This window comes from Dromaius novaehollandiae, chromosome 2 (assembly GCF_036370855.1).
Source record: "Dromaius novaehollandiae isolate bDroNov1 chromosome 2, bDroNov1.hap1, whole genome shotgun sequence".
Taxonomy (NCBI): Eukaryota; Metazoa; Chordata; class Aves; order Casuariiformes; family Dromaiidae; genus Dromaius; species Dromaius novaehollandiae.
Window position 1 is genome coordinate 100,887,009 of NC_088099.1, and position 13,980 is coordinate 100,900,988.

General features: G+C 41.3%; 1 protein-coding gene across 2 annotated transcripts in view; it reads left to right on the forward strand.

The window, feature by feature from the left end:
- The window catches only part of NEDD9 (neural precursor cell expressed, developmentally down-regulated 9), a 108,149-nt gene extending 94,372 nt beyond the window's left edge, over window positions 1-13,777 (forward strand). For both annotated transcript variants that reach the window (XM_026104778.2, XM_026104777.2), the window contains 5 exons: window positions 5,653-5,754; window positions 6,932-7,033; window positions 7,482-8,708; window positions 9,054-9,143; window positions 11,106-13,777. In XM_026104778.2, the coding sequence (XP_025960563.1) occupies window positions 5,653-5,754; window positions 6,932-7,033; window positions 7,482-8,708; window positions 9,054-9,143; window positions 11,106-11,615 (2,031 nt within the window). In that variant the 3' untranslated portion in view covers window positions 11,616-13,777. The remainder of the gene's footprint in view (window positions 1-5,652; window positions 5,755-6,931; window positions 7,034-7,481; window positions 8,709-9,053; window positions 9,144-11,105) is intronic.
- Window positions 13,778-13,980: the final 203 nt, after the last annotated feature.

The following is a 13,980-nucleotide window of genomic DNA, read 5'->3' on the forward strand; positions in this document are numbered from 1 at the left end:
TATGAGAGGCTTGGGAACAGTATTTCAAGAACTGGAGTTTTGTATTAAACAAATTTACAGAAATACTTTACAACAGGAAAACTGTGTTCTTTTTCCTTTATTTACATTTTGATAGATCTTTCCTGTCTCAGAGCTTTTTAATGGCCCAGACTTATGTGCTACCACTTGGCCTTCTCTGGAGCAGGACTTTTTCCAGGGCAAGATGCAGCTGACTTTCTAATAGAAACAGGATTGGTACCTGAGATTAGCAGCAATTTATGGCTGTAAACTCAAGCCCACTGCTGAGAGTTATTCATGGGGTCCAGAGGAGAGCATCATGAGGAGAGATGTATTTCAATATAACTCTTCCTCCAGATTTAAAAAATATATAAAATCTACTTCACATGCCTTCTGTGTGCTGATTTTTCATTTTTAAAAGCAGTTAGCAGGGGTCAGTAGGTTCTTGGGATTAGGACAGCATATTGGAAAGTAGCAATCTGCCTTTCTCAGCTCTTTTGTCTGCCTGTGATTAGGGGCAAGTTGTTCAACATATCTGTGCTTCAGTTTTCTCACCTGTGAAACTCAGTGAAGCTCATTTCCCATCATTCTGCATATCAAGCATTGTTATTAGTGGGAACCAAATTCTGTCCTCTACAATATTGGTGTAAATCTAGAGTAATTCTGTTGGCTTCAGTAGGTTTATTCCCCCTTTGTTCTAGCTAAACAGTGTAAAGTACAGTTTTGCCTGTCTGCAGTAAGCAGAGAACTGTCTTGTTGCTGCCTTAGTTAGTGATGTTCTTTTATTATAGCCTAACTTCCATTTTAATCTTGGAAGAAACAGATTTTTTTTTCTTATATTTAAGGAAGAGGGATTTAATGAACCACAAGGCTGGATATTTTGCAAAGTACATGCACATTCAGCTCTTTTTCTTGGTCAAGAACATGCAGTTGGCATGGAAAGGACCCAAGTAATTGCTTTTGGAAGAGCATGGTCTTCAGCAAGAACAAAACAAACTTTCTGCTCAATTGTCTTTGTTTTTCAGTACTGAAAGTTTGAAGTAGGTTCGCTACATGTTTCACCAGAGCCAGACCTGGTCCCTGTTAGTTGCTCTGCATGGATTAAGTGGTTATGATGTTTTGAGAATGCTGGACTAGATAGCTTGTGGAAACACCATCTGTTTCCTCTAATGCATAAACAAGGAAGACTGCTGGTTTGAAATGCAGGATTATTTAAACCCAGATGACCACAAGCATTCTTAGAAGAGGTAAAAGGAAAAAAACCTTCTATGGTCTGAAGTTCGGTGACATTTGTTAAGAAATAAATTCCTAAATACCAGACAGGGCTGCTATCCCTATTCCAGAAGTGAGAGAAGGGAACTTCTCTTTAGCAGCCATCTCCTTCCTTCTGAAGTCTGTGTTCAAAATTAAGCTGCCATCAAGCATTCAAAACTATAAAAAAGGAGAGGTTTAACAATACACTGAAAGGGCTGAGCGTCCGATTCAGAAACAGGAAGCTCATTTAATGTATTTATGGGTGAATACCCCAAATCAAAAGTTACTTCTGAAAATCTTGGTTTCAGTGCCTTTCTTACTTCATCTACCCAGCTACCTCCCTCTTCCTCATGCAGTAGAACCAGTGCAACAACATGTCCTGGCTTCTCATGTGAGGTATTAGTGTCTTGGGGACATGAGAATCAGAAGAAATAGTCTACATTTTCACGTCATCAATTAGCATGGGTATTCTTTCAATTACTGTAACAAAATGTTTGCTCAAAGTGTGTTTCGGCAATGAGCAGCTTCTGTTCTGAATTGACTAGGAAAAAGCAGTCCAGCAAAAGGCATGTTTAACCTAGTGAACAGTGTTAGAAGGGAAGAGGACTGGAGGTAGAACGGGAAATATTCTTGTACGAAGTGCAGGCCTTTTCAGCATTTATGGAGAATTTTATGATGAAAACACTCAGAACATGTTGTTGCTTGATAATAAACTTCCATTCAGGAGAATACACCTGAATCACTGGGAGACCATAGTTGGCTTTCATGTATTCAACAAACCGCCGTTGTTGCTGGGTGTTGCTGGGGTTTTTTTAAAACCTTATTTTCTGTCTTTTGTGTAACTATTTCAGGGGCCTAAAAAGGAGCAGACATAAAAGCCTCCAATGCATTTTTGTCTGGAAAATAAATGCCACCTTAAGTAAAGGAAACTGCCAAGCACAGCCCTGCAGAATACTTAGACCTTGTGTCCTTGGTCCTCTGCGCAGGCAGGCTGTGCACACCACAAAATCAGGCGCTTAGTGTTTTAACCTCTCACTGCCTTTGACAACAGATCAAAGCATCAAGGACAGGGGCTTGTTCCACCCAAACAGAGTATTGAGCATTTCAGGTTAGTCAGGCCTGGAAAAAAGTGAATGTGCCAAAACACATGATTAAAAAGGGTCCTGCAGCACTAAGTGAAGCTGGCTTCCTTCATCTGACCAGTCTAGTACGAGTGTGGTAATTTAGGATTATACAGCAGCACAGTAAATAAAAGCAGCAGCCTTGTAATTATTTAAGCCTTTTGTATAGCATCTGGCATGTCAGCCTTTTCTGGAAAAATTGGAAAGGTCCCTGAGGATGAGCTACAAGAATTACTGCAGCTGCATGATACTACTGTATGGCAGAGTGAAGGGGGGATGTTCCTATAAAAATTGAACATGAGTGCAGCATCTCTTCCACATCCTTTCCAGACTCCATGGTGTAAGGATATCATTTGCTTTGCAATTTGGTCTTATATCAAAAGCAAAGCATTGTATTTACCTATAACAACAACAACAGTTTTTATATGTGCAAACCTTATTACCTGCATTGCTTCGCATGCTCTTTTATGTTAGAGGGCTGTGACTTTTCTTTGAGTTTGCGCATTGAAATTCATCCTCTGAGCAAGGAGAATGTAGCAGTGTTACTGGATCCTGAATGAGTTCAGGCATGAGGTAGGCAGGACAATTAGTGTTGAGCCTGTGAAGATGCACATCACTGAGTGCTCTGCAAACCTTGAAGAGTTGAGGGGCCGTAAAGCTTTTACAGAGGTGCTGGACGTTGCCTCCGCAGACAGATCACCTGCAGGACTGTAAGAGGCATCACACATGTGTGGGCTGGATGTGAGCTGGTCAAATTTTACTATAATCTGGATTTAGAACAGAGTTCAGCTCCTGGAGCAGACGACAACTGAGCTATTTACTCTTGTTTAAAAAACCTGCAATTTCAGACTGAGAGACCAACACACATCTTTTTGGAACTTGACCCAGCCCGACTCCTGGCCTTGTCCTGCAAGGCAACAATCAGCAGTTAAAGCAGAGCTGGATTTCAGCAGTGCAGCAGTCGTCCCTTGGGCCTCTGGCTGCCTTCCATGAGCAGTCTGCCTTTTTCTCTGTGATGGTCAAGCAGTTGCGCTGCCCATTAGCATGCAGCCTGATGCCACAGTGTTCTCAGTAGCAAAAGGATTTATGGAGATGGGCTACCCAGGAAACAGGCCTTTGCTTTCGCTTTGCGTTGTCTGTTCTCCTGGAGGATCATTTTTAAAAGCCCAGTGACTCATTACTGAAGCAACAAAGTGGTTGTAATTTTGGAACCACTGAAGGGAACCTCAGACTAAACACTGCTTAAAAACAAATCCTTCTGTTCCCAATTTGGGTGGAAAGCATTTGACTGGCAGCACCCTACTGGAAAAAAAAGGATCCAAAAACAAACTGCAGGCTAGGCTAGCCTGATCTTTAGCCCTCACTGGCAGTAAAAGCATGTGGAAGAGTGCTGATACTAAGTTAGAAGTTCCTCAAGCAAACAACATAATCCCAGTATTACATGAGTGTGGCCTGGGAGGGATAATGTCTGGGGTGATCCATTGTGGGAAACTTTCAGGAAATTAAGGAAGAACTTTCTTAAAAGTTCCTCTATACATGTTTTTTACAATGTAGTAGGTTACTGTGGGAAAGGAACCACCTGTATAAATTCAGTGCATTTTTAGGGTTTTTTTTTTCAGAATTCATATGTGTCCACTGTTAATCCCACACTAAATTCAGCAGGAATTCTCTCAAGGGTAGTGAACTGAATTCTCTCAAAATCATATAGCTTCCAGTTCCTGTCTTCCCTGTCCTCTGATGGTCAGTCAAGGAAAAACAGCTGCAAAAGATGCCATCTTCCCCCACCTGCCAGACATGAATGTTCCTCCCTCTCCTAAGGCATGTGCAGTCAGTGCAAAGGTGGGTGCTGCAAGGCACATTGCTTTGGGTTGCTCGCGTTGAATCAGACCTGTGTTCTGAACCGATACGACAGCCACCTCGGGGAGAATCCAGTGATTGTTTCATGGTACACGACCAAGGACTGCACAGCAATATTTGGGGCAGCAAGTAAAAAGAAGAAAAGCCTATGTCATTAACATAGCAGAGAGGAGGAAGCAGGTTAGCATCAAGGCGTTTCTCTGCAGACCTCAGTTTAACAAAAGTATCTAGGAAATTTGGACAGGGTGCTAGGATTTCTTGTAGCAAAAACTGTTACAGGATCTTTGCTGAGCATGTGGTCATAAGTTGTTTTATGTCTTGCATGCATTTCCAAGGATAGTTAAGTAATCTTGTTACAGAATTCTCCCCAGCTGAGCATGAAACCACATTTTATTTGGGCCTATGTCATTTGTCATTTTATGCCTTTGGTTTACAGTATATGTATTTCCTTATTAGAGCTAAATAGCACTGGCAGAGGTTAGGATGTCAGCATTTCCTCTATAAACCCATCTCTTTCTGGGGGTTAGGTAACAGCGTTTCTTTTGTACCGCACTATATTGAAATTCTGCCATGCAGATGCTGTCCGAGATGTAAGGCATTTATTTTTGACCACATTTTATTTGAAGTCATTATGGTAGTTAATGGTTTAGAAAACATCAAAAATGTAAATTCTAAGCTTTTTTCAGAGACTGTTCTTACATTGTGTACTTTGAGAATGGTTCAACATTTCCCATCACTTAGCCACTAATATAGACAAACCAGATGGAGACAGCACAGTTGAATGTTCTGCTTTAGTAGGTTTGAGGATAGCCCTTCCAGGCAGAGCATCTTCAAAGCCACAGCTCCCACTCAACCATTCAGGATATTGTCCTGCAGGGCAGGACACAAGAAATCCTGCTGGAGTAGATGGGAAATACCTCCACAAGCAAAGGGGGAAGACTCTTAGAGCCTAAACAGTAAGGTATAGAGTATCTTAATCCTTTGTCATTAAGTGGGCACATTCAGCACCTCACTAGGTTTAGCAGAGGCATACGTAGCCCTAATCTCACTCAGTCAGTGGGTGGTGTGACCATAACATCACATGGTCTGTGCAGGCAATGGGAAGAAGTGACAAAGCTCTCTTAGGCCTCCTCCCTGCTGCAGAATCTATGCTTGATGAATAAGAGATCTTGTAGGACCAGCAAGAAGCCTTGTCAGAATTGGTTGGGAAACAAAAGATGGTGCTTTCGTAGCTACTAATAGTCATTTTGCAATTTTCAACTGCCAGAAGCGTAGGTAGACTTGTGTTACTAAAATTGCTACATAAAATCTGAAAGTTAATAACACTGGAATGTTTATATCAAGAACCTTACACAGTTACAGAGAAGACACGTCAAGAGCTTCAAAGACTTACGTTTTCATACCCTACTTTTTTAACCCACAGGTAGTAACTCCAGTCAGGTCAGGACAAGGTTATGTTTATGAGTTCCCTTCCAAATACCAAAAGGATACCTATGATATCCCGCCTGTTCGTCCTCTCCAAGGGGTAAGTACCAATAAAACTGCCAACAGCATTGACAGGGCACAAAAGGTGGTAACTTTCTACCTGAAGTTTATGAACAGAGCAAGTTCTCTCATTCCAGAGATAAAATATGTTTTAATTAGATGCAATGGCTTTTTCACAGAGTGCAGAACTTCAAAGTTGTATTTGATGTTGAGTAAGATCTGGCAGCACATCAAACACCAAAGTCCCATTTGTTTTCTGTGTTTTGATCAAACAGAATACCTGAGCAGAATAAATATGTTGCCTGGGAACAATTTTTTTTCTTTACGTTGTTGTTGTTGCCTAGCTGACAGTAATCACTCAATAAGGGCAAAATTGTTTCCTACATGAACAGCTACCATGCAGGCAATTCTTTTCAGCTTATAGCTACTGTACCATGTCACTGAAATTGAAATATATCTTTGTTCTGGGGAACACCCCTGGACATTTGACCCCAAAACCATGGACATCTAAAGTGGATGCTTGGAAGACCTGTTATCTAATAGCTCTTCATCTCTCCATGGCTCTTTGACAGTGCAGCTCCTCTAGGAAACAACATTGAAGCCCAATGGTACATAACATCATGTTGACTCCGAATGGCTGAAACTGTTAGGAAGTCTGAAGTAACAGACACCAACACTGGCTGCATTAGACCACACACAGAACCTGCTGTGGTGTAGGACACGCCACCAAGAGGGACACTTGCAACGTCTGACATCTGTGCTCTCTGCCAGTAGGACAGCCCACACTGCACCTGAAAAAGCAGATATGTGATGCTGACAGGAGCAGCCTTGCTCTCAGAGTTTAGCAGTGTGTACTAATACAAGCTTATTCCTCCATCCCTCTAATCTCTGTCAGTGAGTGTATCATCAAATCTGGTCACATGAACATGCTGCTCCTCTGTTCACCCCAAGGAGCACTTGTAATAGACTAGCACTGATTTAACCCTTGAGATGGAAGTCAACCCTGGCTTCATCTCTCCACCTAGCAAAAGTGCAGTTCTTCCTGAGTGCTCAAAATACCAGGCAAGTCCAAGCAAGTCTCCCATATGAAACAAAACTGCACACCCCTCATGATCTTCCTGCTGTTTGAGAGGAAACACAGAAACTAAACCAACTCATCTGAGATCACAGCCCTCAAGAGGTGACTTGTTTCTATAACAGATTTATTCTCTCTTTAGATATATGACGTTCCCCCGGCATCGACTAAGGGGCCTACATATCCAGTTCCCATGGGAGAAGCAAAAGCATTAGGAGTCTATGATATACCACCTGCCAAAGGGGTAAGTCTCATGATATTTCCACAGCATGCTGTATTTTCATGTCTGACCAAAGATTTGTCTGAACAAAGAGTTCATGTATGATCTTGAAGGAGAAGGAGGTTCAATACTTTAAATATTTCTTTGGCTTTTAAGCCATTTAGTAAAACGGATGAAGCAAAGCTTTGTGTCAGAATTCCTAACCTTATGGAGTGTGACTTAATAATTAGAACTAGGTTACCTTTGTGGCAGCATGCTGCCTTTTTGAGATTTTGCTGCTTAGGAGAATTTGCATCAATATGAACGTTAGTAAGATAGATATTAAAACTGACCCTCTGTCAAACTCAGGATAAGTATCTGGCTAGATGAAAATAGCAGATCTTCCATCCCAGCATTTTATTGTCCATATGGAAGGTGTAAATTATTTTACTGTTCTAGTCAGACACTTCATGGTTTGCTTTCTGTATTTCAGATCTGTGCTACACCTCCATCTGTGTGCCGAGATGATACAGGCCTGAGGGAAAATTTACGGGATTTTTCATCTCCACTGGGCCACAGTGCAAGACCAGAAGGAGTATATGATATTCCTCCTCCCATCACCAAAGCAACTGGGAAAGAACTTAGTAAGAAATTTTCTTCTGAGAGCCTTTTATCAACTGATGGAATGCCACGCAAACAGAGTGTGTATGACATCCCTGTGAACCATCAAAACCAATTTCTCGGACAGCAAATTGCACCTCAGAAAGATGTATATGATACCCCACGGGGGGTTGCCTTTCCAGGACAACAGACAGGATTAAGTGAGAGTCTAATCTCAGAAGGAAGAGAAGGTATATATGATGTGCCACCGCCAATTCTACAAGAGACTAAAGGATTACAGGATGTGACTGACGGAATAAATAGGTTGTCTTTCTCCAGCACAGGAAGTACCAGGAGTAACATGTCCACATCTTCAACAACGTCAAAGGACTCTTCTTTCTCAGCATCAACTGCACAGGACAAAAGACTAATCCTTGATCCAGATACTGCTATAGAGAGGCTTTATTGCCTTCAGCATATGATGGAGGCAGCTGTCAATAACCTCATGGCCTTCATTACTGCAGACTGGCGGTCTTATGGATATATGGAGAAACACATCAATGAAATTCGTACTGCTGTGGATAAGGTGGAGCAGTCGCTGTTGGAATACCTTCAGTTTGCGAAAGGATCAGCAGCCAATGCTTCCTGTCTGTCTGAGGTCAGCCTCTATAACAAAATGAGGAGGGAAGTGCAGAGGCTGGAGGACTCCCACCAGATCCTCACCCAAACCAGCCATGACCTGAATAGCTACAGCTGGTCTTTAAATGTCCTAGCTGTCAACAGACTGCAGAACAAGTGTGATGACCTGGATCGATTTGTTATGGTGGCAAGGACAGTCCCAGATGATGCCAAGCAACTGACCACCACCATCAGCGTCAATGCAGAAGTGCTGTTCAAACAGGTGGTTAGCAGCTCACGTTTCAGGAATGTACCAGAGAACATCATGAACACTCCTGAATACGTCTGTAACAATCCTCATATGCAGCAGCATGGAGAGAAAACACAGAACCACTGTAACTCCCTTTCCCCACTTCTGAGTAAAGGTCAGCACCCTCACAGTACCACTAGTGAGAGCTCAGAAAAGAGCTGGATGGATGACTACGATTATGTTCACCTGCAGGTAGGTAAATCAGACACCTTGTTCTGCTCAAGGCAAAGTAAGAGTTGTTGGTGCTTCTTTTTGCAAGAGCTGTTTGCAGAGAGGTAGCAATCAGATTGTTGCACTAATATACATTCAAGAGTAATTTCACCAGAGTGATTATTTGCTCTCAAATAGGACAGTTGCATACAAAATAGCAATAACCTTTTGCCTCTACCACACTATCCTTTTCTTCTCCCTACTCTCAATGTTGCACTACCAGTGAAAGAGCCAATACAAAGAAGCTTAGTAGTCAATTTACAAGTTGTTATTTAAGTCAGGGCAGTTTTGATTTAACACAGTGTCTTTTTATGTTATGCAAAACAGGGGAAAGAAGAGTTTGAAAGACAACAGAAGGAGCTGCTGGAAAAAGAAAATATCATCAAGCAGAGCAAGACAGAGCTAGAGCACCATCAGGTACGTTTGGTCAGGCAAAATGATCATATCAAATTGTAATGTGTTTTGTACATGAGGAGTACTGGTCAAATGCAGCAAGAAGGGCTCTTCTCTTGACAGCGTGTAGCTACTAGTAATACGGCTATGAGGTGTGCAGGAGTGCCAGAACACACAGTTGGAAAGTGAAGATGGCAGGTATTGGGTCTTGGCTAAACAGTGGCCCCGGGCTAGTTTCTTTCCAAGCAGGATTTGCGCCAGCCAAGCTCCACCATTGATGGATTTTGTATGGCAAAGGACAAGGACATACACTGTCATGCTCCAAATTGGAAATGGCAGGCATCAAGGTTACAGCACCTTCCTAGCCCTGTGCATCTGTGTCAGTCATTCCTCATGCCAAAGAAAGCTCAAGTATTTATCGCAAATTAGCTGTCCTGAAAATCAGCGTCTTTGCCCTGTTCATTTACTTGCTGCCACTTAGTAACTGAGTGGAAGCAGAGCCACAGCTCTCACTGTTTGGAATGACATCTCTTGTAGCAGGAAGAAACCTTTCCCTTCAAAACAATTTCCAGCCATCTCAGTTTAAGAGACTAATTATTTTTTATTATGGTGCACCATTGTGGTGGGCCCGGTGCATACATGTAATAAAAAGCAGTCTCTGTCTCCAAAACTTTACCACTGATGGGAAAAAGCAGGCTTTTATAACATCACACAGTTGGTCAGTCGCAAAGCCAGCTTGAGAACTTGGCTTTTCTGACCTGCAGTCTAGTGCCTTAATCACGGGACCACGCTGAATACATATGCTGTCTGCACATCCACTCAGTGGATGTCAGTACCATTAACTTAAATCCTATGCCCTTCACATTACTTTGAATGCTAAAAAGGCAGGTAGTGTAAGATTGAGGGTTGTCACTGTGACAGTAATTCAGCAATACGTTGTTACTGTTTTGTATGGCAGAAGATTACACACGGGACAAACTAAAGAGCTGAGAGCATTCCATTTGTGCAGTGTGGTGGGGACGGTGGTGATAAGAGACCCCTAATGTTTTGTATTTCCTGCCTTCTGAACATATCAGACTTTAGCTTTATCATCGCTTAAATATAACTGTTCTGTCTTTAATTTCCAATGTGTTTTTGTTTGCTTTAAAAGGAATAAGGAGTTGAAAGTTAAAGGTTTGCCATTTCAATATCCCACAGAGCTGGCGGCGTTTTAAAGATTGGAAATATGGCATTGTCACTTGGACATATCTTTCTCATTTATAATTGTAAAGTATTTCAAATGAGCAACAGCCTGCAAATTGCAGAGATTTTTAAGTGCAGATAAAGTATTGGGGGGAGGAGGTCGTCCTCTGAGCTGTGTGTATTTAGATTTATGGTAACTGAAGTACTTGATTACCCCTCACTCCCCAACATAAAAGCTCTTTAAAAACATATATAATGGCTTTTATATAGCATAAGGTGAGTCTAGGATAGCCAGTGTTGTTTTGGGGCATACAGTGTAATTGTAATGTGTAATAATTATATAGACATATAATACACATACATGTAATATGTCCCTGCAAAGTCATTTACATGTTGGCACATGCTAGATGTTTGTCCGAAAGCTAGGCATGTCTAGTCTGTTCTGCTTGCCTGGACTCCTTTTAGAGTCAAACCATGATAGATACATAACTAGTATAGGGAGGGGTATATAGTGGTTTTAAATGTGTGTTATTGGAGGTGACTTGCTCTCTTACTAACTCAGAGGGGGCCTGAACAATTTAACTTAACTGTCCACCTTTCAGATGTGCTGAAGCTAACAGAGATCATGCTAGGCAATTGTTCAGAAAGAATTTGGAAAAAAAGTATCATTGTACCTAGCTGAAAGGGTATGAAGAGATCACAGTGAAATGGTTTTGTGATCTACCAAAGGCATGTCAAACTGTAAACTGGAACAATGTGTTATTAGGATGTTCTTTGAAGAGAGCCTTTTTATTTATGTTTCAGATCAATCAGTTCCAACGTCTAGAGCAAGAGATCACAAAGCCTGTAGAGAACGACATCTCAAAGTGGAAGCCACCTCAAGCTCTCCAAACCACGAACAGCACTGCAGCCTCTCATGACAGACAGCTGCTTTTATTCTATTCTGACCAGTGTGAGACTCATTTCAACTCCCTCCTAAATGCCATTGATGCCTTTTTCAGTTGCGTCAATGCTTCTCAGCCTCCGCGAATCTTTGTTGCACACAGCAAATTTGTCATTTTGAGCGCTCACAAACTTGTGTTCATTGGGGATACGCTCACAAGGCAAGTGACAACTCAGGACATACGCAACAAAGTGATGAACTCCAGCAACCAGTTGTGTGAACTGCTAAAGAGTATTGTCATGGCTACCAAGATGGCCGCCTTGCATTACCCTAATACGGTAGCCCTACAGGAGATGGTGGACCAAGTAGCAGAGCTGTCTCATCATGCACAGCTGTTTAAACTCTCATTAGTCCAAATGGCATCATTATGAAACAAAACGAAATCCAATCCATGAACAGTGAAACAGAAAAGCCAACAAACTGGAGATATTTTTATGTAAATGGTTATCATTTATGTTTTGTAAATATTTTATATGAAATATTTTAAATACATTTTTATGGCTTAGAGAATCTAATGAAATCAGGGATCTGGGAATATATCTGGTTCCATATTATGGTTCTCATATACGTCTAGATATGTATACACTGCATACATGTATATGTTGCTACATTCCCTAAGACATCATTAAGCACCTTAAAAGTACACGTCGGGTAAGCAGTGCGTATCTTTGTATATACTGCCTGTGTCTCAGTATATTTGTTAACTGGATGCTGCACTCTTCTTGTTTCATTCCAGCTTAAATTTGGCACATGGACTTGGTTGTGAAACCTACTTGTAGCGATCCATGAAGCCGGTGTAATGGTTCTCATAGAACCCCATTCCCTTCTTCAAAACTGCTTTCTCTAGGTTAATTCCATAAACTTTAGCTCTCCCTTCTTGATGTTATTTTGCATACAGGATTCAACCATTTTGAGACACACATGTGCAGAACTGTAACAAACAATGCATCAAGGTGTATGGCATTTGGGAGAAAAGCATTTTTAGGCAACATAAGAGACAGACCCTTCTAAGAAGGAATGAAGGATTGTATATGTTCAACAGAAAAATTTGAATGCCACAAGACATTTCTAATAACTATGCAACATGGTATTTCAAAACCTGGGAGGATTCCCAGCAATGTAAATTCACACGTTTGCCTTGTATATCTCGTCAGACTTGAAAGCCTAATTGTTGATGGACTCGGAGTTATCCTGAGAGCATCCCAAAATCCACTAGGCTCATCTCTGAGGTTGCAGATGATCAATGTCTTAAAAGGCCAGTTCCTTCCAGAAGGATTAATGCAGAAGTGTTGTAATGCATGTGGAAAGAAGGACAACCTAATTTAAAATAACAGATATTTAAACACCTGGATAGAGTACACATAATTTAATGAAGACAGAGCACTTATTTTCCTAGGACATATTCTTGGGAATTCCTTGCATCTATTGCAATTCTGACTTTCATTCAAATATTGGGCTTTTTTTCCAAATTCTGTTCTCTAGCTCCTGGTCCTGCTACACTTCTGCACTACACAGTTGCCAGGAATGACATCCTGTTTTAATGGGTAACTCCATCAGTAGTAGCTATTGTTCTAACCAGTAATTTTCAACTTGGATCCCTAAAAAATTGTTAGCGGAGATATGGAATCCTTTAGAAATTTAACATATGCAGGCTACTCCATTACATATATAAACTTATATTTCTTCATTGCGTTTTGTGAACCCGCCCAAAAATAAGTCACAGAACTCCAGTTGCCTGTGGGCCACAGACTGGAAAGCACTCTTCAAACTGGGTGGTAGGAACAGTCCAGCTCAGATAATGAATTCCAGGTAATTCTGGTGATTTTAAAGCAGAAATACTACTATCCTTAGATAAGTCAGGGCAGTCCCACATTGATATATTTTGAGTGTTTGCATGAGAGACCAGATTACTAGTAAATACACAGTCGTAAGAGGGGTAGCAAGTAGAAAACATTTAGGCATTCCTGCCTAAACTTTTCCTTTCCCAGTCTGTATATAAAGATGTGCCTTATTGCAATGGGATTTGTTGTCTCAGATAACAAAAACATTTTAGCAGCATGTGCAGTTTTCTTGTCTTAATGTAATTGTCTCAGAGCAAAGGCTGCTCTTAGCCACCATAACGTTGCTTCCGGAGTCTCCAGAACATTCCCAGGAAGGGCAGCAGGAGCTGGCACAGCCTCAGCAGTCCCAGAATCGGCTCCGTTTCTGGTATTACATTTTAAACTCTCCTTAGTTTGACAAAGAGAAAGGGTAGTTATCATGTTGTAACAATATCCAGTTGCCAAAAATAATCCACTTGAAACTGTTTTGTACTTGTGTTGTTTGCAATTCTTCTAGTTTTCCTCGTTTGTTTTTTCACTGTATATTCTTAGAAAGTATAAATGTGTTTTGAAGCTTAGCTGTTCTGTTGATAGCTTGTGCTTTCAGGGGAACCTTTATCGCAGAGCTGTATTACCATTTGTTATCTTGTAGAGAGTAACTTTAAAATCATTAAATGAGAATAGCTTTTTTAATTAAAAAAAAAAAAAGCCAACACTTGATCTTATTTTTCACAGTCCTCTAAGCATCATAAAAGGAAATGTTGCCATTTGCTGAGGTCGGCTCTTTTCTTTCTGCTGCACGAGCTGCCTCCTGTCCCCCTCTACACCAGCTCAGCAGACACAGCTGAAGGGGGCAGGTCCTTCTCACTTTATCCCACAGCAAGGAGGGGTAGCAGGGTGCAGATGAGACTATCCA